The 22,416-nt window shown below is 45.2% G+C and overlaps 1 protein-coding gene across 1 annotated transcript in view; it reads right to left on the bottom strand.

Moving 5' to 3' along the window:
- The window catches only part of LOC139263956 (V-type proton ATPase 116 kDa subunit a 1-like), a 242,186-nt gene extending 220,157 nt beyond the window's left edge, over positions 1–22,029 (bottom strand). Inside the window, exons 1-4 of the mRNA XM_070880048.1 lie at positions 21,913–22,029; positions 21,494–21,572; positions 21,245–21,342; positions 12,881–13,009 (exon numbers count right to left, since the gene is read on the bottom strand). Of these exons, the coding sequence (XP_070736149.1) occupies positions 12,881–13,009; positions 21,245–21,342; positions 21,494–21,572; positions 21,913–22,029 (423 nt within the window). The remainder of the gene's footprint in view (positions 1–12,880; positions 13,010–21,244; positions 21,343–21,493; positions 21,573–21,912) is intronic.
- Between the last annotated feature and the right edge of the window lie 387 nt (positions 22,030–22,416).

The raw sequence follows: 22,416 nt of genomic DNA, 5'->3' as shown, positions 1-22,416 counted from the left end.
ACTGCAGGAATGTCACATTCTCAGCACTCTCTTGTCACCCATATCATTTAAAGCAGGTAGCATGTACATACACCGGCTCTGAAATCCTAGCAGCACTGTTGCGGGAGAGGTGATAGAGTGGGGATTGTGGGGACCAGAAAATGCATGGGGGAGAGGCTGAGACCTGGTGTAACAGTGGGATATAAAACCTACTGTTGCTTAATGATAGCACTGGAGGATGCAGACAACATGAGCAACAAGGATGGCAGCCAGATCAAGGAAATGAGCAGCAAACTTCACGGATCTGGAGCTGCATGTCTCCATAACAGAATACAATGCAGGAGGAATGCTCTCTTTTGGAGCAGGGCCGGTCACCCACCAGGAATATGCTATGCACTTTGTGGAGGGAGGTGGCTGTGGCATTGAGTGCCATCTTTTTAAACCCAAGGCCTAGAAATTCCGAGTGGTGCATTACATCAATGGGATTACATAAATAAGTTGTACCACCAATGGTCTGGAGAGGTATTTATTAAAGAATTTCTGGAGACAACTCATTTGCATATCTATTGGAGTAGTAATTGGTCTAAAAACTGTGCAAAACAGAAGTACAGGTTGAACCTCCCTTATCCAGCACCCTCGGTACCTGGCCTGTTCTGAATGAGGGATTTTGCTGCATAAGGAGAAGTCACGTGTTTTCAACGCTATACAAACTCACTCCCAGCCTCAAGCCACTTCAGGGCCTGCTGATACCTTCGGGGCCCACTAGCCCACCAACACCTTCGCCGCTTTCACACACGGCCCAAGGTTGGAGGTGGGGGGCGGGAGGGGGGAGGGAAGCGGCCCAAGCGGGCCCGAAGGTGTCGGTGGGTTGGTAGGTCCTGAAGGTGTAGGCGGGCCGCGAAGGTGTCAGGTTTTTTTTGTAAAGTATGTAAAGTTTTGTAATGTAAAGTCTTTTTTTTACATTGAATTTTTTGAGGATTTTGACCGGCCGCGTTCTGCTCCTGCACCACCCGACGGCCGGGAATGGTCCCGAACGAGGGGTGGTGCTGGATGAGGGAGTCCCGGATAAGGGAGGTTGACCTGTAATTTTCTAGGTTGCATGGAAATCAGATGCAGCCTTTAAAAAAGCTAGTCTGGCTCCAGATTGCAGTGACAGCCTGCTAATGAGCTTGGTTCAGTGCGTTGACTGTCAGCTTGCTTGACTGGATATCCCTGATTTTAACTCGGTGCAGGAGTTGGGCGGGTGGGCGGGGTGGTGTGGCTAGAATCCATTCTCATGATGCTGTCCTCTTCCGACATTACAGTTTGTGTAACCTCTCCAGCCAGCCCCTCAGATGTCTGCTCATGTTAGTGGCAGAATGCTGTAAAATACCCTATTCTTATACATATAAAGGCAGGATTAGGATTTGTTTTTTATGTTTAAGGTTTTTGCTTTCTCTTTTCTTTTCAATGGGTTGTAGAATTGTACTGTAGGTAGAAATAATGAAATGGTTAAAGTTGTTTATTCCCAGGATGCTTTAGCGTTTAATGTGTCAGGGTACAATTTAGCTGACTGCGCTGTTTAACTTCTGCTGAAAGTGCAGGATGTGTGATTTGTGCCTGTTGACTTCTTTTCATCACCACATTGTGAAATGAAATAGCCAAGATAGTCTTGCGATAAGGAAATGGACAGTGGGGCTGGGATAAGTAGTTATATGCTTAATGGTAAACAGATGGACCATCTGGAAGTTTTGTTCACAATAACACTTATCATGTCATAATTAATCAGCAAATACAGTGTGGGTGACTGGAAGACCATAAAGATCTTGAGCTATCTTTTACAATTTGTAGAGTGAGTTACGATCAAAAAGATTGATGAAAATTACATCTGTACCCAAAGAGAAACGGGAAAATATTGTTTATTTCCCTGTATGTCTACTGCTTAGAGATATTATGTGTGTCAAAAACTTGGTCGAATACAATAAAAGGATTATATTGCAAACCATGGGCCTGAAATTGATGAACTCACCACCCAGTGCCACCGACTGCCACCCACTGCCACCAACATTCCTCTGGAAGATCCGGCCAGTGTCAGTTTCGATGTGGGCTGCAGCGGGCGGGAGGGGATAACCGCCGGGAACCGGCCGCTGACATCAGCAGCTGGCCAAGTGGCACAACTGACCTCCCGCCCGCTGAGATGCCAGATTGGTGCGGGCGGGAGTCGCGCCAGAAAGGGGAAGGATCGCTGACTGGAGGCTGGTCTGTCCCCGATGGTAAGTATGAAGATCCTAAAAAAAAGGTTTGTTATGTATATAAACTTTACCAATGTGTAAGACTTGCCACCAGGGGGTGCACCTGTGGGAGACCCAAGGGTCACCTGCACACCCTGGACAAGCAGGTATAAAAGGCAGTTTACCATGCTGCTTCCTCACTCTGGAGTTATATTAAAGAGACCAAGGTCACAACAGTTCAAGCTTACAGCATACAGTCTTGTGCAGTTATTCTAACATAAAACGAGTAACAGATCACAAACTTTCACGCGGTTATGGCTGCCGTTGTTACTCTTGAGAGATTTGGTGAGGGTGATGATTGGGAAGCCTTCGTTGAGCGCCTTGACCAGTACTTCGTGGCCAACGAGCTGGATACGGAAGAGACCGCGGTCAAGCGCAGGGCGATTCTCCTCACCGTTTGCGGGTCCACGATATATGGCCTCATCAAAAATCTGCTAGCACCAACGAAACGAACGGAGAAGACATATGAAGAGTTGTGCACACTGGTTTGGGAACACCTCAAGCCAAAGGAGAGCATCTTGATGGTCAGGTATCGCTTTTATATGCACCATCGCTCTGAGGGCCAGGATGTGGCGAGCTGACCTAAGACGCCTTGTGGGACCGTGCGTATTTGCTGGATTTTTGGGGGAAATGTTGCAGGACTTTTTCGTGCTTGGAACCAGCCATGAGGTCATTCTTCGCAAACTGCTGTCTGCCGAATCCCTAGATCTGAGCAAGGCCATCACGATAGCCCAGGCTTTCATGCCCACAAACGATAACACTAAACAGATATCATTGCAGCATCGGAACTCACCGGCAAGTACTGTGCATAAAATAACGCCTTCAGCCGGCAGGGCCTACACGCTTGCAGAGGCCAGACCTAGGATGACTCAGAGTCCGCCGTGGGGCGTGAATGCGAATCCATTAGCACCATGTTGGCGCTGCGGGGGTAATCATCGAGCCCATCAATATCGATTCAAGCACTACGTGTGCAAAGGCTGTGGAATAATGGGGTATCTCCAGCGAATGTGCAGACGTGCTGCAACTCACCACATGGCAGAGTTGGCAGAAGATGACCGATCCGGCGCGAATCACGGTGAACGAGTAAGAGAGACAACTCAACCCGAGGCTGAAGAGGAAGTGTATGGGGTACACACCTTCACCACCAAAAGCCCTCCGATAATGTTAAAAAATAAAATTAAACGGCATTCCCGAATGTGACGGAGCTGCGTTCGTTCCTGGGACTCCTCAACTATTTTGGTAACTTTCTACCGGGGTTGAGCACTTTGCTGGAACCTTTGCATTTATTGCCAAGCAAGGGCGACGACTGGGTTTGGGGTAAATCTCAAAGACAGCCTTTAATAAGGCCAGAAACCTGCTATGTTCTAACAAGTTACTTGTATTGTATGACCCGTGTAAACATTTAGTCCTAGCTTGTGATGCATCTTCGTACGGGGTCGGTTGTGTGTTACAGCAAGCCAATGTGTCAGGCAAACTGCAACCGGTTGCATATGCGTCCAGAAGTTTATCCAAGGCTGAAAGAGCCTACAGTATGGTTGAGAAAGAAGCATTAGCATGCGTATATGGGGTTAAGAAAATGCACCAATATCTATTTGGACTCCGGTTCGAGCTCGAAACCGACCACAAGCCGCACATTTCGCTGTTCTCAGAAAGCAAAAGTTATTAACACCAATACTTCGTCCCGTATCCAAAGATGGGCACTAATGCTATCTGTGTATAACTATGTACTCCGCCACCGACCAGGCACTGAGAACTGTGCCGATGCCCTCAGTCGGCTACCATTGCCCACCACCGGTGTGGAAATGGCGCAAACCGCAGACTTGCTTCTTGTAATGGATGTTTTTGCAAGCGAGGGGTCACGGCTCATCAGATCAGGACCTGGACTAGCCAGGACCCTGTGCTATCACTAGTAAAAAGCTGCGTCCTCAATTGGAGCTGGTCGGTGGTTCCCGGGGAAATGCAAGACGAAATTAAGCCGTTACACCGTCACAAGGATGAAATGTCCATCCATTTGGATTGTCTCCTATGGGGGAATCATGTAGTTTTGCCAAAAAAAGTCAGGGAAATGTTTATACGCGACCTGCACAGTATCCACCCAGGCATAGTCATGACGAAGGCTATCACCAGGTCGCACGTTTGGTGACCCGGCATTGACTCGGAATTGGAGTCATGGGTACACCAATGTAACACTTGCTCACAGTTGAGCAATGCACCAAGGGAGGCCCCACTGAGTCTGTGGTCATGGCCCTTCAAACTGTGGTCCAACGTAGATTTCGCTGGCCCCTTTCTTGGAAAGATGTTCCTAGTAGCAGTGGACGCTTACTCTAAATGGATTGAATGTATAATAATGCTGTCATGTATGTCCACTGGCACCATTGAAAGCCTCCAGGCCATGTTCACCACCCATGGTTTGCCCGACGTCCTTGTTAGTGACAATGGACCATGTTTCACCAGCTCAGAATTCTATGAGTTCATGACCCGCAATGGCACCAAACATGTCAGGTCTGCCCCGTTTAAGCCCGCATCCAATGGTCAAGTGGAACGGGCAGTCCAAACTATCAAGCAGAGCTTGAAATGTGTGTTGGAAAGTTCCCTGCAGACCCGGTTATTTTGGATTCTGCTCAGCTACCGTATGCAACCCACTCGCTTACCGGGGTTCCCCCGGCAGAATTGTTAATGAAGAGAGCACTCAAAACCAGGCTCTCCTTAGTCCACCCGGATCTCAATGATCATGTAGAAACCCGGCGTCACCGGCATAACGTGTACCACGATCACGCGGCTGTATCGCGTGACATTGAGGTTAATCCTGTGTTTGTTCTTAATTACGGTCATGGTCCAAAATGAGTTGCTGGCACTGTTTTAGCCAAGGAGAGGAATAGAGTGTTTGTTGTCAAACTTTTAAATGGACAAACGTGCAGAAAGCACTTGGATCAGACCAAACTGCAATTCACTGACAACCAAGAACAGTTTGAAGAGGACATTACCGTCATTGATCCACCTACACACACCCAACTAGCAAACGACCTCGCGCTCAACCACGAGGATGAACCCACCATGCCCGACAGTCCGATCAGACCAGCCACACCACAGTGCAGCAATGATCCGACCGACTTACCCATGCCAGGACTTCAACTCAGGCGATCAACCCGGGAACATCGAGCCCTGGATCGCCTCAACTTGTAAATAACTTGTATCTAAGACTTTGGGGGGGGAGTGATGTTATGAATGTAAACTTTACCAATGCGCCACCAGGGGGCGCACCTGTGGGAGACCCAAGGGTCACCTGCACACCCTGGGCAAGCAGGTATAAAAGGCAGTCTACCATGCTGCTTCCTCACTCTGGAGTTACATTAAAGAGACCACGGTCACAACAGTTCGAGCTTACAGCATACAGTTTTGTGCAGTTATTCTGAACATAACAAGGTTAGTAAACATTTTTTATTTATTTTTTCTACAGCGACTTACCTCAATGGGATCCCCTGAAGGTCTTCTGATGTTTTTTTTTCCTGATGATTTTTCTTTGCAGGTCTTCAACCCTTCGTGGGCCCGCCTCCATCCTCGGCAGCACTTGGGCGGCAAGCACCTTTGCCGCCGAGAATGAGAGCTCCCGCCGGCTGCCGCCCAGACTGGCAGCATAAGTCCCTCTTTTGCTGCCTGCCGCCCTTTGAAGGACCTTTACGATGAATATTCCACCCAAAGTACCAACAGGTACCTCGGCAGCCATCAACGGTCCTTTGGGCGGCACTTGGGCGGGTGGGGTCCTTCACCAATTTCAGGCCCCATATTTGGTTGTCAAATTCCAATGTTCTTACAATACAAGACCAGGTTGTTCAGGCAATTGCAATGGTGACACAATCTGCTGAAGAGTCCGCCTGGGACTCAGAAGCCCTAAGTCAACTTGACCCCAAGCTCATGATATTACAGCATGGTCAAGTGTGACTGGCATCCCTAGCTCTCAGCACAGAGAGGCGCCAAAGGGAGGAACACTGGTATATATGTACACAGTAAAACCATTTTGCGATCTAAAGTCTGTCTCTTATGTTTGAAAGGATGTTTGGAAGTCAGTTTTGCAACAGGAGACAGTGTTCCTTCCATGCATCCTTAAGCAGACCTTTTCTGAGACACCATCGATGGAATGACATGGTCTGTAGACTCTGGCATAGAGTTACCTCCTACATGATCTTCTCCATTGGTGTTGCCTTATTCTGCATGTCTCTGTCATTAACATCAGAGTTGAGAAAGGATTGTTCTAATCACCAGTCAAAACTGATGTCTCAGACAAAGTTTGTGGACACTCAAAGCCTGCGAAGTCAACAACTTCCTGGTATTACAAGTCAATGCAGGTATCATAAATCTCTTAAGTCAGGTAAAATTCTGGTGTAAATGGCAGAATTTCTGAGACAGGAGCTTTGTCTCTCCTTACCCTGTCAGTTACAAACATGCACCACTTTGTGGGCAGCTATTTCCACCAGAATTTACTGTGTGTATTTTAAAACGGATTGAATTCTGGCATATCTGACTTGTGTCCTAATTTTCAATTTTCTACGTCAGAACTGCACCATTTTTGCACCATCAAAAATCAAAATTTTGGGTCTGCACAGTTTGGTTGTACTAGTCAGCAGGGTTGATCGGGGCCAATTTGAACATTTACTGTAAAACAGACGGTCGAGAGTGGAGAGCGCCTGCTGCCCACCTGTTACTGTTGTTATGAGGCCCAATCTAATTTGTCCATTTGGTGCACTGCTGTGTCACTGATTTTGGCTTCCTGGGATGACCAATGAAACAGATGATATCTTACAAACATGAATTGATAAGCAACTTTCCTGCTTCATTGAATGAGACTAGAAGCAGGCCTGCGTAGAGCTTAGTCAAACAAGGGTTAGTGGCTCTGCAGGTTGCCATTCAGCAGCACATAACATCTGCAGGGGAGACCAGAGGCACGCAGGCAGGGAGCACAGCTGGAATGTCTTTCAGAAGTGATTCCACTGATGATGTTGAATCATTGACATTCAAGATGTGATGAAGTCTGATTTTGATATGGTTGGAAACACAATCAGGACAGCCACCATGGACCGAAGGGTACTGTAGAAGTGCAGTAGTTTCAGCTCACGGAGATCAGTGGCCAAAGCCAGGACTTGGCTGTCAGCAGTGGCATTCGGGCCATTGCTAGAGGCCTCTTTCAGTCACCTGCTGCAAATCTTTTTTGAAACATGGGAAGAGGCTGGTGCCTTTCAAGTAACAAATGGCACGAGAAGCACCACAAGCATGGTCCATAGTCAGTGTAAGACAGCATAGTCCTGGTATATATCGGCAAGAACATCTTGGTCAGCAACATCTGGAGGTAGATGTTTGGTGGAAGTGCACATTGTTATTCCTTCCAAGAGTATATTACTTAGGAACAGTGAACAAGCAAAAAACATGGCACAATAGTGCAAGTAGTGTGTGCAGTGCAAGGAGACAGCACAGTAGTGCATTATGCGAAGTGTATTGCACACATGCATTCCTTACGTTAAAAAGAAATGCTCAGTTACATAAATATTGCATTAATTTAATTCTTTTTTAGCAACAAATAGTTTTGCAGAATACAAAAACAGCATAGGTCCAGAAATTCCTTGGGGTAGTGAGCAGTCCCAGGAATTGCATGGGGATTGCACCTGAGGGAGTATGTGAGGGCGGTGGGAGGTCACTTAACTTAAATACAAGCAGCAGGCACCCTCACCACTATGGATGCAATATGGATACCTGTCTGTTCCAGGATGCTGAAAAATGAGTTGGCCTCCAGTGGTTCCTTTGCAAGTGAGGCACTTTAAAAGATTAACCTTGAATCCTCGGGGATCCAGGCCATAACCCTGACATGAACCTCAAGTTGTACCCTACAACTGCCATTGAGAAGGCGCTAATCTTCTGCGAGGCCGAGAGAGTGGGGACTCCAAAGTAAGATCTGCAGTTCTGCAGAACTACCATCAGCCACCCTTGTGGTGGATAACCCATATTATCCAGGAGCCAAGCTTACGTTCTGTCTTCCTTATCGAACACTTGAAATACGTTTGATGCACTGAAGATGTGTGCCTCGAAGCACCTTGGGACATTTTCATACTTTAAAGATGCTAAATGATTTGCAAGTTCTTGATGTTTCTGTATTTCTTTCTGTTGATAAAAGGGATGGAATTACTTGCGTGAATGACAACATGAGGTCAATGAGGCACTTTGTATATTAGAAATGGCACTTGATGGGGAAATTGGATCTGCCTCTTCCACATGTCGGCATTGAATTTAATGTTTGAAGGCAGATGATGAAAGAGGGCATGTATCATATCTGTGATGAGGTGGCAAAGGGCATACTGGCTGGTCCAATTGATATTTCCTGCTGGTACCTTAAAGGACCCAGTAACATACAAGTTTACTGCAGTGGTCACCTTTTAATTCCACAGAGAACACCATTCAAAAATGTTGCCCCTTGGCTACAGTCTTGTTAAGGAGTTGATGCAGGTTAGAGATCAGATCACTGCTGAGGCACAGCCTCCTTACGCACCAGTCCTCACTGAGCTAGGTGCAATGTCAGTGGTACTCATGCAGCATTAGTTAGTAGCAAACCTGATTCTATGTCCTTGAGACTTCGGGATCGTGGTCTGCTCTTGTCCAAAGTATCTGGTAAAAATGCTGCACACTTCAGTGTATCGGACGCCTGCCATTGCATTATCAGCCCCACTGTGTGAAAAATTATAGGGACCGTTTTCCTAGCCTTACCCTCACCATTCCCCAATGTTGGATGAGAGAAGCATCCCCAAAGTGCGCTGCTTCTATCCAGCCCCAGTACTGCTGAGATTTCCTGCAATTCTGCGGTGGCTGCAGGCCTCTGGAGATCAGCAGTCAGAAAGTTGTAATTGGGATTCAGGATCTAGGTGGGGGGAAGGGGGTTCAAATATTAATGAGGCAGACCAACACTGATATCTCGGCCTTGCTCTTGGGACCCCCCTCTACCTCCAGTCAGCAGAGGGTTCGAGGGCAGATCACAACCCTATCTTTTCTGGCAACTCCTGCATTTGGAAAATGAGGTGGGAGGCCAGGAATGACCTGCCGCCTCATTTGACTGTTTTTTTTCCGGGACTGTGTCTACTGCAGGTACAGGCCAGGCTCTACTTCCCCCTTGGAAGGCCCCGAAAATCCTGATCCTGGAAATCTGGGTCTCTGCTGTGCTTGCCATCTCTCCAGGATTGCCCTGGAGTCTTCACAAATTAAAGCTTAATCTTCAGGACACTGCTCTGAGCAGCCCAGGAGAAGAATAAATCACAGGGGCATTAAAAATTGTGGGGTTTTAAAAATGTTCGTTGAATATGTTTATAATTTATAACAACATCGGGCGTGGGCAAAAAGGCTGTTTGACTGTTTGACTGACAGTCAGGAATCATCCAATTGGGTAATGAAGAGTCGATTTGTTTTCCAATTGCTGATGGAAAACGGTGTGCTGCAAGTTGGGTGATCAATAGCAGAACTGTGGGGGTGGAGTGGTTGGAGGCAGGAGGTTATGCGATGACACCTCCAGGAATATGTCCAAACAGAGTTGGAAACCTTAGTCTCAAGAAGCATTATTAGTTTTATTGTACCTTTGGGCTTAAACGTAATCAAAATATGCACCAGGGACAGAGACTGAAATGATTACAAATGATTCACATCCAAGCTTCTCAGCTGCAACAAGGGTGAAGACCATTCCAAAAGTAAAATGTGGTCATTGTCACACTATAGCAGCAGATGCTAAAAGGGTTTTGCTCTGCCACCTACAAACACTTCAGAAAATCTTTGAAGCACTTTTCTTGCATAAACTATAAGCTGGACTTTGTGATGTCAGAGGGCAAGATATCCATCAGCATTATTGGGGTGAATTTGGCCAGTACAGATTTCTGGCACACTCACCAGAGGTGCGCCGCTTTTGTCCGTCTCGAAGTGCTCCAAAAATCCTCGGGCCGAGTTTTGCTGCTCCCCAGTCTCTCAATGGTGGCGTAGCGTGGCCACTGGATCTGGGGGCAGAGCCAGGTCCCAGCGCTGAAAACAATGCTGGGACCCCTGCACATGTGCGCTAGAGTGTGTGCACATGCGCAGTAGTTCCTCGCCCCCAGAATCTGTGAGATTGTGCTGCAGGCTGTGTGGGAGGGGCCGAAGCATGCTGCCTGTATCCCTGGCCGAATGGTCTCCCTCATCGGCGGCCCACTGCCTTCCCGGGCCGTGTTTTGGTAGGACTTTTATTTTTTATTTGTTATTGATTGATTGATTGCTTATTACTTTGGTCTTGGTGCTTTAGGTGCAGGGTTCCTTCTATTTGTTATTTGTTAATTAATTGCTTATTACTTTTTGTGCTTTGTTTAGTGCTTTATAAGTCTTGGTGCTAGGTGCAGGTCCTCTCAGCTTCCTTGTATTTTTTATTTGTTATTGAATGCTTATTTTTGTGCTTCGTTTAGTGCTTGGTGTTTTAAATGTACTGCTTTGTTTAGTGCTTGATGCTTTAAATGTACTTACCTGCGCTGATTTCTTAACTCTCCGCAAGGGTTTTCTGTGCAGGCCACAAGTGGCCACATACGTTAGTTTGGAGCAATGATTCGCTATCCAAATTGGCTTAAATGGCCAAAACAGGTGTAGGTGGCTGGTAATGCCACCCTTTGGAAAAAAAAAAAAAAAAATCCTAACTAACTCACTTATACTGGCGCAAATTAAATGTGCAGAATGGGGATTTTTAAGATACTCCAGAAAAATCAAGTTGCTCCAAAAAAAAACGGAGCAACTCCTTGCCAAATTTGGGCCCATTCAGCGCTGATTTCTGACCTCAATATACAGGAAGAGGATAAACTGTTTTTTTTTTATCAAACATTTGACAATTATGATGTTATTTTTGTTGAAAACTATAAAAAAATCTATAATAATTATATACAATAATTACATAAGGGGATCTGAAATTATAATGATGGCTTTGTTAGTCGATGCTCAGGATATAGTACTGTATAAATAAATGCCAGTACTGCTGTATATACATGAAATAAAATCAGAAAATGTTGGAAAACAAAAGTTCTGACGAAAGGTCATCAACCTGAAACGTTGGCCGAAATTGTACTGGTGTTACGAGTATAAGTTTGGAGGTGGGTCCACTGGCAGTAATTGACAGTGGGGCAGAAGTTCTCTCTGAACCCGGCTTCATGTCAGTTTCTCAAGTGTCGGCTCTACCTGCGGTTTGCAGACCATGCACTAAGCGGTGGCTCAGGCAATTGAGATACTTAGAAAGCTGCTTAAAGGTATTTAAGCAGCATTTTACAATGCCATAATGATTTTTATGAGGTTCCCGGTACACGGGGATCATGTCAAGTAAATGTGCCGGGTTCTCAATGACTCTCTATTGCTGTGAATAGTTGACAGCTGAAAAAGTGGTATAAAACCTACCATTTCACAGCTGTTCCATTTCCAATCTTAGAAACTGGGACCTTCAGGATTTGGAATACACTTTCAGTTTTATGGAGGTTTGAAGTGTTTGCAGTAAACTCTCTATCCATTGTCACCTCCTTGGAGCAACCTCGCTCACCATTGACAGATCACTTCTGTCATCACAACTTTATCTGTCATGTATTCCATCAGCATGGGTGCCCTTCAAAAAAATCTCACCTTGGTCCTCAGAATCCCACCACGATTAGCCCCAACACCAACATCACCAGGCACACCAGCATCACCAACAACAACACCAACCTTCTTCGCAATCACCTAATGCTGCACAGAACACAGGGCATCAGCACCCAACTACATTGCTGCCCGGGTCACCAAGGATGGCCTCACCATGGCCAGATTTACTTCACTTGATGCTGTACACCCTGGCTGCTACATGATGCACAACCCCACGCCAACCATAAAGCATTCCTACAATGCCCAAGCCATTCCTTTCCCACTCATCACCATTGGGAGGGGGGGGGAGGGTGGGGAGGGGGGGGAGGGGGGTGGGGTGAGTTACCGTTATGTCTCCCCATTCACTGAAATTCACTAAGCCAAGGTGTACACAGGTCTGTCCAAGAAGGCAAAGTGTTGAAAATAAAGATTCCAATGTTTGACAACACATTAGCAGAAACTTTACATCAACATTGGCAATAATACACAAGTGCCTACCCTGGTGTGCTGTTTGTTGATATGATTGGACAAGGATGAGGGTGTGTGAGGGGTGGCTAGTGAGATGCGGATGTGATAATGTAGATAGAGAGAGGGGGATGGGTGGAGGTGCAAGGTAAGTTGATGTGAGTAAGGATGTGCAGGAGTGTTTGTATTTCAGATTTCCAGCAACTGCAGTATTTGCTTTTGTATTCCTGTATATACATGAGTTTGTGTGTTTGTTTGCATATGTGTGTGGAAGATAAAGAATAGAGTTGTGGCTGGAGCAACATTGCCTTCTAGCTGGGATAAACTATAAATTCCACTGCTATCTATTAAGAATTCACAAGTATTAAATACAAACAAATGTTAAATTTAGACATATTAATATATTTTCCCCAAATTCGTTACACCAAACACTTGAATATTTCTCTTGATGGTATTTGAAACACTTGTTATTCCATGATGGTGCAATAATATAAATGTATTCAATACGTTTGTGGCAATAACTGACATACCTCTTCAAAGAAATCTTCAGTTATCTGAAGAAGGAACTTTAGCTCTGTCAGCTCCAGGCAATTATTTTTCAAAGCTTCTTGGTTCGTGTTGATCTCTTTCAACTCTTTTTCTAGCTTTTCAAAAGCAGCCTAAATGAGAAATGTGGAAATTTTACTGCTTCAATTCCCTACAGCTCTGCAAAGAGCACTTTTAAAGGGCAGATAAACCTAATTAAAATTGATTTGCTGAGAGGACAATAGTTTGAAATGTTAATGCATCATTGTATAAAGGGGCTTAAAATATGCATTTTTGACTGAAATGACAAATAAAATATGAAACTTATTGCTCCTTACACTTTTGCTATTTTAAATCACAGACAAATTGCTATAATAACATCAGCAGAAATTATTTTTGTTACTGTTCGAAAGACAAATAATATAGATTTAGGGAACAGTCAATTCCTCGTAAATAACTACTTGGTGAGTAAAACTATAATCTTGTTATTATTGGTGCTGAAGTAATTTTAAGGATTAAAGTTTTACAGTGGTAATTCTACACCATCATGACAAACAATGCAATCCTTATTCTTCGATCACATGCAAAATGGAAATGTCTTCAGTGTGCTTTATTATGGTCTGTAACACCAATCGCTCAGATTCAGAGGTAACTATTGGGGAAAGAAAATTACAGGAAAAGCAATTTCTCCAAACTCTGAGAAAAGCGCCTTTCGTCCTCCAAGACAAATAACAGTAAAGAGTCCAATTTTAATAGGAACATAGAATTGCTAGATGTAAAAAGACCACGGTTCATTTAGCTCGCTTTCTAACATCCTGGCAGTTGCATGATACAATGATGATGAATGATGAAAAAGGCAATCACTTACTCCAGCATACCTTAATGCCCTTTTGTATTATTTTATTCTTCAGGTCTGTGTTTAGCCCACAGATCCCCATTATTCTTGATATTTTGCTAGCTTGTTGTACTAGCCCAGGATGATAATATTAGTAGTGTCACACACAAGTCCTAGTCTAAATGGAAATGCCCTGAAATGGTACAACAGCAGTGAAATCGGGAGGGAGCTGCAATCTACAAAAAGAAAGAAGTCGTGCAATGATGGATTGATAGTGACTATGCTTAAATTATTGACTCCTAATCAGAGGACAGTCCTCTAAGCTTTACTGCTTTTCATAGAATCATAGAAATTTATAGCACGGAAGGAGGCCATTTCGGCCCATCGTGTCCGTGCCGGCCAACAAAGAGCTATCCAGCCTAATACCACTTTCGAGCTCTTATATGTAGGCTACGGCACGTTAAGTGCACATCCAAGTATTTTTAAAATGTGGTAAGGTATTCTGCCTCTACCACCCTTTCAGGCAGTGAGTCTCAGATCCCCACCACCCTCTGGGTAAAGAAATGTCCCCTCATATCTCCTCTATACCTCACCTCAATTACTTTAAATATATGCCCCCTGGTTGTTGACCCTCTGCCAAGGGAAACAGGCCCTTCCTATCCACTCTATCCAGACCCCTCATAATTTTATACACCTCAATCAGGTCTCTCCTCAGCCTCCTCTGTTCCAAAGAAAACAGACACAGCATCTCCAATCATTCCTCATAGCCAAAATTCTCCAGTCCAGGCAACATTCTTGTAAATCTCCTCTGTACCCTTTCCAGTGCAATCATATCTTTCCTGTAATGTGGTGACCAGAACTGCACACAATACTCCAGCTGAGACCTAACCAGTGTTTTATACCGTTCAAGCGTAACCTCCTTGCTCTTGTATTCCATGCCACGACTAATAACGGCAAGTATTCCATATGCCTTCTTAACCACCTTATCTACCTGGCCTGCTACCTTCAGGGATCTGTGCACCTGCACTCCAAGGTTTCTTTGTTCCTCTACACTTTTCAGTGTTGTACCATTTAATGTGTATTCCCTTCCTTTTTGTATCTCCCCAAATGCATTACCTCATATTTATCCAGATTGAATGCCATTTGCCACTGTTCTGCCCACCTGACCAGTACATTGATATCTTCCTGCAGTCTACAGCTTTCATCTTCATTATCAACCACACAGCCTATATTAGTGTCATCTGCAAACTTCTTAATCATATCCCCAACATTCAAGTCCAAGTCATTGATATATACCACAAAAAGCAAGGGATCCAGCACTGAGCCCTGCGGAACCCCACTGGATACAACCTTCCTGTCCCAAAAACACCCATCAACCATTACGCTTTGCTTCCTGCCTCTGAGCCAATTTTGGATCCAACTTGCCACCTTGCCCTGGATACCATGGGCGTTTACTTTAGTGATCAGTCAAAAGCTTTGCTAAAATCCATATACACTACATCCTCATCGACCCTCCGAGTTAACGCCTTGAAAAATTCAATCAAGTTAGTCAGACACGACCTTCCCTTAACAAATCCATGCTAACTGTCCTTGATTAATCCATTTCTTTCCAAATTAAGATTTATCCTGTCCCACAGGATTTCTTCTAATAATTTTCCCACTGCTGAGGTTAAGCTGACTGGCCTGTAATCACTCGGTCTATCCTTTTCTCCCTTTTTAAAGAAAATTAGCAATCCTCCCGTCCTCTGGCACCACACCTGTAGCCAGAGAGCCTCTGATATTTCCTCTTTTGCTTCTCTTAACTGCCTGGGATACATTTCAACTGGGCCTGGGGATTTATCCACTATCAAAGCTGCTAAACCCCTTAATACTTCCTCTCTATCGATGTTTATCTCATCTAATATTTCACACTCCTCCTCCCTGATTGCAAAGTCTACGTCAACCCTCTCTTTTGTGAAAACAGATGGAAAGTATTCATTAAGAATCATACCCACGTCTTCTGCCTCCAGACACAGATTTCCTTTATGGTCTCTAATTGGCCTCACTCTTTCTCTAGTTGTCCTCTTACTCTTAATGTATTTATAAAACATCTTTGGGTTTTCCCTGATTTTACTTGCAAACATTCTTTCATGCTATCTCTTTGCTTTCCTGATATCTTTTTTAATTGCACCCCTGCACTTTTTATATTCCTCTCGAGTTTCTGCAGTGTTGAGTTCTCGGGGTATCTGTCATAAGCTTCCTTTTTTTCTTTATCTTACCCTGTAAGTCCCTTGACATCCAGGGATCTGTAGATTTGTTAGCCCTGCTCTTTTTCTTTAAGGGAACATACTTGCTCTGTGCCCTCAGTATCTCCTCCTTGAATGCCTCCCCGTGCTCTGACACTGATTTACCATCAAGTGACCATGTCTAGTCCACTTTGGCCTAATTCCATCTCAGCTCAGCAAAATTGGCTTTACCCCAATTGAGAACTTTACCCCAATTTTAATGACCTCCCCTAGTTGAACAAGGTTTGCCAATTCCAGACTTGGAGCATTGGACAGGGAAAAGAGAGGAAGAGGTGACGGAATCGTCACATAACCCAGAGACTGAGAGTAAGGTGAAGGAACAACATGGAGAAGTGAAAGATAAAACTGGTGGAAAATTAGAACAAAGAATAAATGAGGAAAAAAATAGGAAAAATATAAACACACCTGAATCTGTGATTCTTCTAACATTAAGCAGTGCATATACGCAGTCTCATAAATATATCAAAAGGAAGTGATAAATATGAAATCATTCTAAATTAAATTTAGAAGCTTATTTATGTTTTGCTCAGTACAATTATCTTTACATTACTGGAAGTCGCCACAGAGCACACCACATCACATTGCATTTTAAATCACAGAATAATGCCATATTATTTTCTTCAACAGCATACTTATGTACACCAAAACAAGATTTTTTACAATAAATGTTATACACACTAGAAAGGAGTTGTGTATCTGAAAAGCATGCGCTCCCATGTTCCGCCACCAGGGAGCGCATCCCCTGAAGTCTCAAGGGATCCCAGCACTGTATATAAACCGTTCCTCACTCTGGAGTGTCTTATTAAAGACTGAGGTCACTGTAACTTTAACCTTCCTGTGTGCAGTTTCATCTGTGTTAGGAACACAATAACTGGCAACGAGTATACGAATCCAACATAGAGATGCAGCAAACTGTGGGCATCCTGGAGAAGTTCTGGGAGGGTGGACTGGGAAGCCTATGTCGAACGGCTAGACCAGTACTTTGTAGCAAACGAGCTGGACAGAGAAGGAAGCGCTGCAAAAAGGAGAGCGGTCCTCCTCACGTTCTGCGGGGCACCGACCTACAGCCTCATGAAGAATCTTCTGGCTCCAGTGAAACCCACAGATAAGTTGTATGAGGAGCTGTGTACACTGGATCGGGAGCATCTTAACCCGAAGGAGAGCGTGCTGATGGCGAGGTATTGGTTCGACACGTGTCAGCGATCTGAAGGTCAGGAAGTGGCGAGCTACATCGCCGAGCTAAGGTGACTTGCAGGACAATGTGAGTTTGATGGCTACCTGGAGCAAATGCTCAGAGACTTTTTTGTACTGGGCATTGGCCACGAGACCATCCTATGAAAATTTTTGACTGTAGAGTCACCGACCCTCAGTAAGGCCATTACAATAGCACAGGCGTTTATGTCCACCAGTGATAACACCAAACAAATCTCTCAGCACACAAGTGCTAGCAATGTTCATAAATTAACTGGAACTGTGTTTGCGAGCAGAAATGTACAGGGCAGAACCCACGAGTCTGCAACTGCCAGCAGGCCTCAGGTGACCCAGATGACTCAGAGTCCACAGCAAAGGATGAATGCAAGGCAATTCACACCTTGTTGGTGTTGTGGAGGCTTCCATTTAACCTATTCATGCCGCTTCAAAGGGTATGTTTACAAGAGCTGTGGAACAATGGGGCACCTCCAACGAGCTTGCAGACAAGCTGCAAGCTCTGCAAAACCTACTAACCACCACATGTCCATGATCTGTCCATGGTGGATCCATGGTGGATCAAAGCAATTTCGAGCCTCAGACAGAGGAGGCAGATGCTGAGGTACACGGGGTGCACATATTTTCGACCTATAATGCTAAACATAAAATTGAATGGCTTACCCATAGCTATGGAGCTGGACACTGGCGCTAGCCAATCCATCATAAGTAAAAAGATGTTTGAGAGACTGTGGTGCAACAAGGCACTCAGAGCCCCATCCACACAAAACTGAGAACGTACACCAAAGAGCTTATCACTGTCCTGGGCAGCGCCATAGTCAAGGTCACTTACGAGGGCACGGTGCATGAACTGCCACTCTGCATTGTCCCAGGAGATGGCCCCACACTGCTTGGAAGGAGCTGGCTGGGCAAAATCCGCTGGAACTGGGATGACATCCGAGCGCTATCACATGTTGATGAGGCCTCATGTATCGAGGTTCTTAACAAATTCCCTTCTCTTTTTGAGCCAGGCATTGGAAACTTTTCCGGGGCGAGGTGCGGATCCACTTGGTCCCAGAGGCACGACCCATTCACCACAAGGCGTGAGCGATACCTCACATGATGAGGGAGAGAGTGGAAATTGAGCTGCAATTGCAACGCGAGGGCATCATCTCCCCAGTGGAATTCAGCGAGTGGACCAGCCCGATTGTTCCAGTACTCAAAAGTGATGGCATGGTCAGGATTTGCGGCGATTATAAAGTAACTATTGATCGTTTCTCGCTACAGGACCAATACCCGCTACCTAAGGCAGACGGCCTATTTGCGACGCTGGCAGAAGGCAAGATGTTCACCAAGCTCGACCTGACTTCGGCCTACATGACACAGGAGCTGGAGGAGTCTTCGAAGGGCCTCACCTGCATCAAAGGCACAAGGGACTGTTCATCTACAACAAATGCCCGTTTGGAATTCGGTCGGCTGCAGCGATTTTCCAGAGAAACATGGAGCGCCTACTCAAGTTGGTACCACGCACGATGGTTTTTCAGGGCGACATATTGGTCACGGGTCGGGACACCATTGAGCACCTACAAGAGGTCGAAATGCGTCCTCATGGCAACAGAAGTGGAGTTTTTGGTGAGAAAGATCGCGGCGGATGGCATTCGGCCCACAGACGCCAAGACAGAGGCTATCAGGAACGCGCCCAGGCCACAGAACGTCACAGAGCTACGGTCATTCCTGGGACTCCTCAACTATTTTGGTAACCTCCTACTGGGGTTAAGCACCCTCTTAGAGTCCCTACATGTGTTATTGCGTAAAGGTGAGAACTGGTATGGGGAAAAAAACAAGTAATTGCTTTTGAGAAAGCCAGAAACATTTTATGCTCCAACAAGCTGCTTGTATTGTATAACCCGTGTAAAAGACTTGTGCACGCATGTGATGCATCGTCGTATGGAGTCGGGTGTGTATGACAACAAGCTAACATTGCGGGGAAGTTGCAACCTGTCGCCTATGCCTCCAGGAGCTTGTCTCCTGGAGAGGGACTACAGCATGATTGAGAAAGAGGCATTAGCGTGTGTGTTTGGGGTAAAGAAAATGCATCAGTACCTGTTTGGCCTCAAATTTGTGCTGGAAACCGATCACAAGCCCCTCATATCCCTGTTCGCTGAAAACAAGGGATAAATACTAATGCCTCAGCCCATATACAAAGGTGCGCACTCGCACTATCAGTGTATAACTATACCATCCGCCACAGGCCAGGCACCGAGAACTGTGCGAATGCTCTCAGTCAGCTACCATTGCCCACCACGGGGGTGGAAATGGCGCAGCCTGCAAACTTGTTGATGGTGGCGCAGCCCGTAGATGTGTTGATGGTCATGGAAGCGTTTGAAAATGATAAATCACCTGTCACGGCCCGCCAGATTAGGACTTGGACCAGCCAAGATCCTCTGCTGTCCCTAGTAAAAAACTGTGTACTGCATGGGAGCTGGGCCAGCATTCCCGTTGAAATGCAAGAGCTAATCAAGCCATTCCAGTGGCGAAAGGACGAGCTGTCCATTCAGGCAGACTGCCTGTTGTGGGGTAACCTCGTAGTGCTACCCAAAAAGAGCAGGGAGATGTTCAGCTCGGATCTCCACAACACACACCCGGGTATAGTAATAATAGATGAAAGCGATAGCCAGATCACACGTGTGGTGGCCCGGTATCGACTCTGACTAAGAATCCTGTGTACGGCAATGCAGCATGTGTGCTCAGTTGAGCAATGCGCCCAGAGAGGCACCACTATGTTTGTGGTCCTGGCCCTCCAGACCATGGTCAAGGATGCATGTCGACTATGCGGGCCCGTTTCTCGGTAAAATGTTCCTGGTGGTGGTGGATGCTTTTTCAAAATGGATTGAATGTGAAATAATGTCGGGAAGCACTGCCACCGCCACCATTGAAAGCCTGAGGGCCATGTTTGCCATCCACGGCCTGCCTGACATACTGGTCAGTGACAACGGGCCATGTTTCAGCAGTGCCGAATTTAAAGAATTCATCACCCGCAATGGGATTAAACATGTCACCTCGGCCCCGTTTAAACCAGCCTCCAATGGGCAGGCAGAGCGGGCAGTACAAACAATCAAACAGAGCCTTAAACGAGTCACAGAAGTTCACTCCAAACCCGCCTGCCCTGAGTACTGCTCAGCTACCGCACGAGTCCCCACTCGCTCACAGGGGTGCCCCCGGCTGAGCTACTCATGAAAAGGACACTTAAAACCAGACTCTCGCTGGTTCACCCCAACCTGCATGATCAGGTAGAGAGCAGACGGCAGCAACAAAATGTAAATGATGGTCACGCCACTGTGTCACAGGAAATTGATCTGAATGACCCTGTGTATGTGCTAAACTATGGACATGGTCCCAAGTGGATCGCGGGCACGGTGATAGCTAAAGAAGGGAATAGGGTGTTTGTAGTCAAACTAGACAATGGACTAGTTCACAGACTGCCCTGAACAACGCATAGCAGACACCACCTTTTTCGAGCCCAAAACACACACCCAAAGGATCAACGACACCACCCCGGACCAGGAAATCAAACCCATCACGCCCAACAGCCCAACAGCCCAACAAGGCCAGGCTCACCCAGCAGCCCTGCAGGGCCAACAACACGCCAGCCCAGCGAGGGCACAGCCAACACACTAGAACAGACATTTGTACCGAGGCGGTCCACCAGGGAAAGAAAGGCTCCCGACCGCCTCACCTTGTAAATAGTATTCACTTTGACTTTGTGGGGGAGTGATGTTGTGTATCTGTAAAGCATGCACTCCCATGTTCTGCCACCAGGGAGTGCATCCCCTGAAGTCCCTTTGGAGCACTGTATATAAGCCGGCCCCGAAGGCCTGTTCCTCACTCTGGAGTGTCTTATTAAAGACTGAGGTCACTGTTACTTTCACCTCCCTGTGTGCAGTCTCATCTATGGTCGGAACACAACTAAAGGAATCTATGTTGAATCACAGAGGAAGAAGACAGCAATTTGCTGCAGAATCAGTAAATGGGGACAGGCAGTGGTTTCAGAAATCAATACTTACCTCTAATTCAATTACATCCCTTGGGCAAGGGGCTTTATCATTTTCTGCACTTTCAATGATTGGGATATTAGCTTTTGTAATTTCTTTTTCTAAAAAACCTGTAAAAAAGAAAAAAAAAGATACACTGTGAGTCACTCAACTTCAAGCACTTGTCACTTTTTAACAATGGCGATGAATTGATTAAAAAAAAATTACATGAGTAAAATTTTAATTATCCAACTGGGATATAATCTCCGTATTAAAACCTACGTAGAATTCTTTCCATCTCTTCACATCGTCTGACCTCATTCACAAATTTCCTCCGGAAAGCAGTGATTCCTGAATTCAGCTACAGGAGTGTGGGAAGAATCAGATGAGATATTGTTACAATGTGAAAGGGATATTGATCACAATAGATTCCCTGATATTTAAATTGTTGATTTTCTATTAATACTCTTAATCGCTTACTCAAAATTTACTAATGGACTAGACAACATATGTGAGAAGCTGTCTGGTTTGTGGAGGAAAATTAGCCAAGAGAGCTGTGCATCATTTTCATCATATAGACATCACGCGCATGTAATGTGAAGATGTATTTGAATACGGTTTATAGCACTGCATCAAATCTTTGCAAACAAAATGAAAACAGGTTTGTCAACAACTTTAAAAAAAATGTAAAAGATACTTACATCTCTGAATTGTACAAGTCCTAGCTCTCCTAGTTCATTAACACAACAGTACGCTGTCTCAGTCTGAAAGAAAAGTTGAACCAAGCACATCTCTTCACTCCTGAAAATTGAGCCCATTCTCAATTGCGATTAATTTCTCGAAAGTCAAAATGAGAAGCTTTACTTTGTTGTATTTGATCTCAGAGTCCTTTCCTGGAGAAAAATTATCTGCACATATCACTTCAAATATTATTCCTTAGACTTTTTCTTTCTTTATTGATTTAAGAAGATAGAAGGCACTTTGTAGCTAATCACCAAATAATCTAGGCTAATTTATATAGATATCAAACTCCATAAAAAACAAAACCAAGCCTAAAACACCATGGGTTCCTAGGAACATCTAAATTTGTTGTTCATATAACAAGAAAACATATTTGTCAAACAAAGCTTAGTGACACCATATGGCATACAATATAACAGAATGTATTTATATTTTGTAATAAAATCAAACTTACCTTGCAAATA

Source organism: Pristiophorus japonicus, chromosome 5 (genome assembly GCF_044704955.1).
Source record: "Pristiophorus japonicus isolate sPriJap1 chromosome 5, sPriJap1.hap1, whole genome shotgun sequence".
Lineage (NCBI taxonomy): Eukaryota > Metazoa > Chordata > Chondrichthyes > Pristiophoridae > Pristiophorus > Pristiophorus japonicus.
This window is presented reverse-complemented; position numbering and strand designations above follow the sequence as displayed.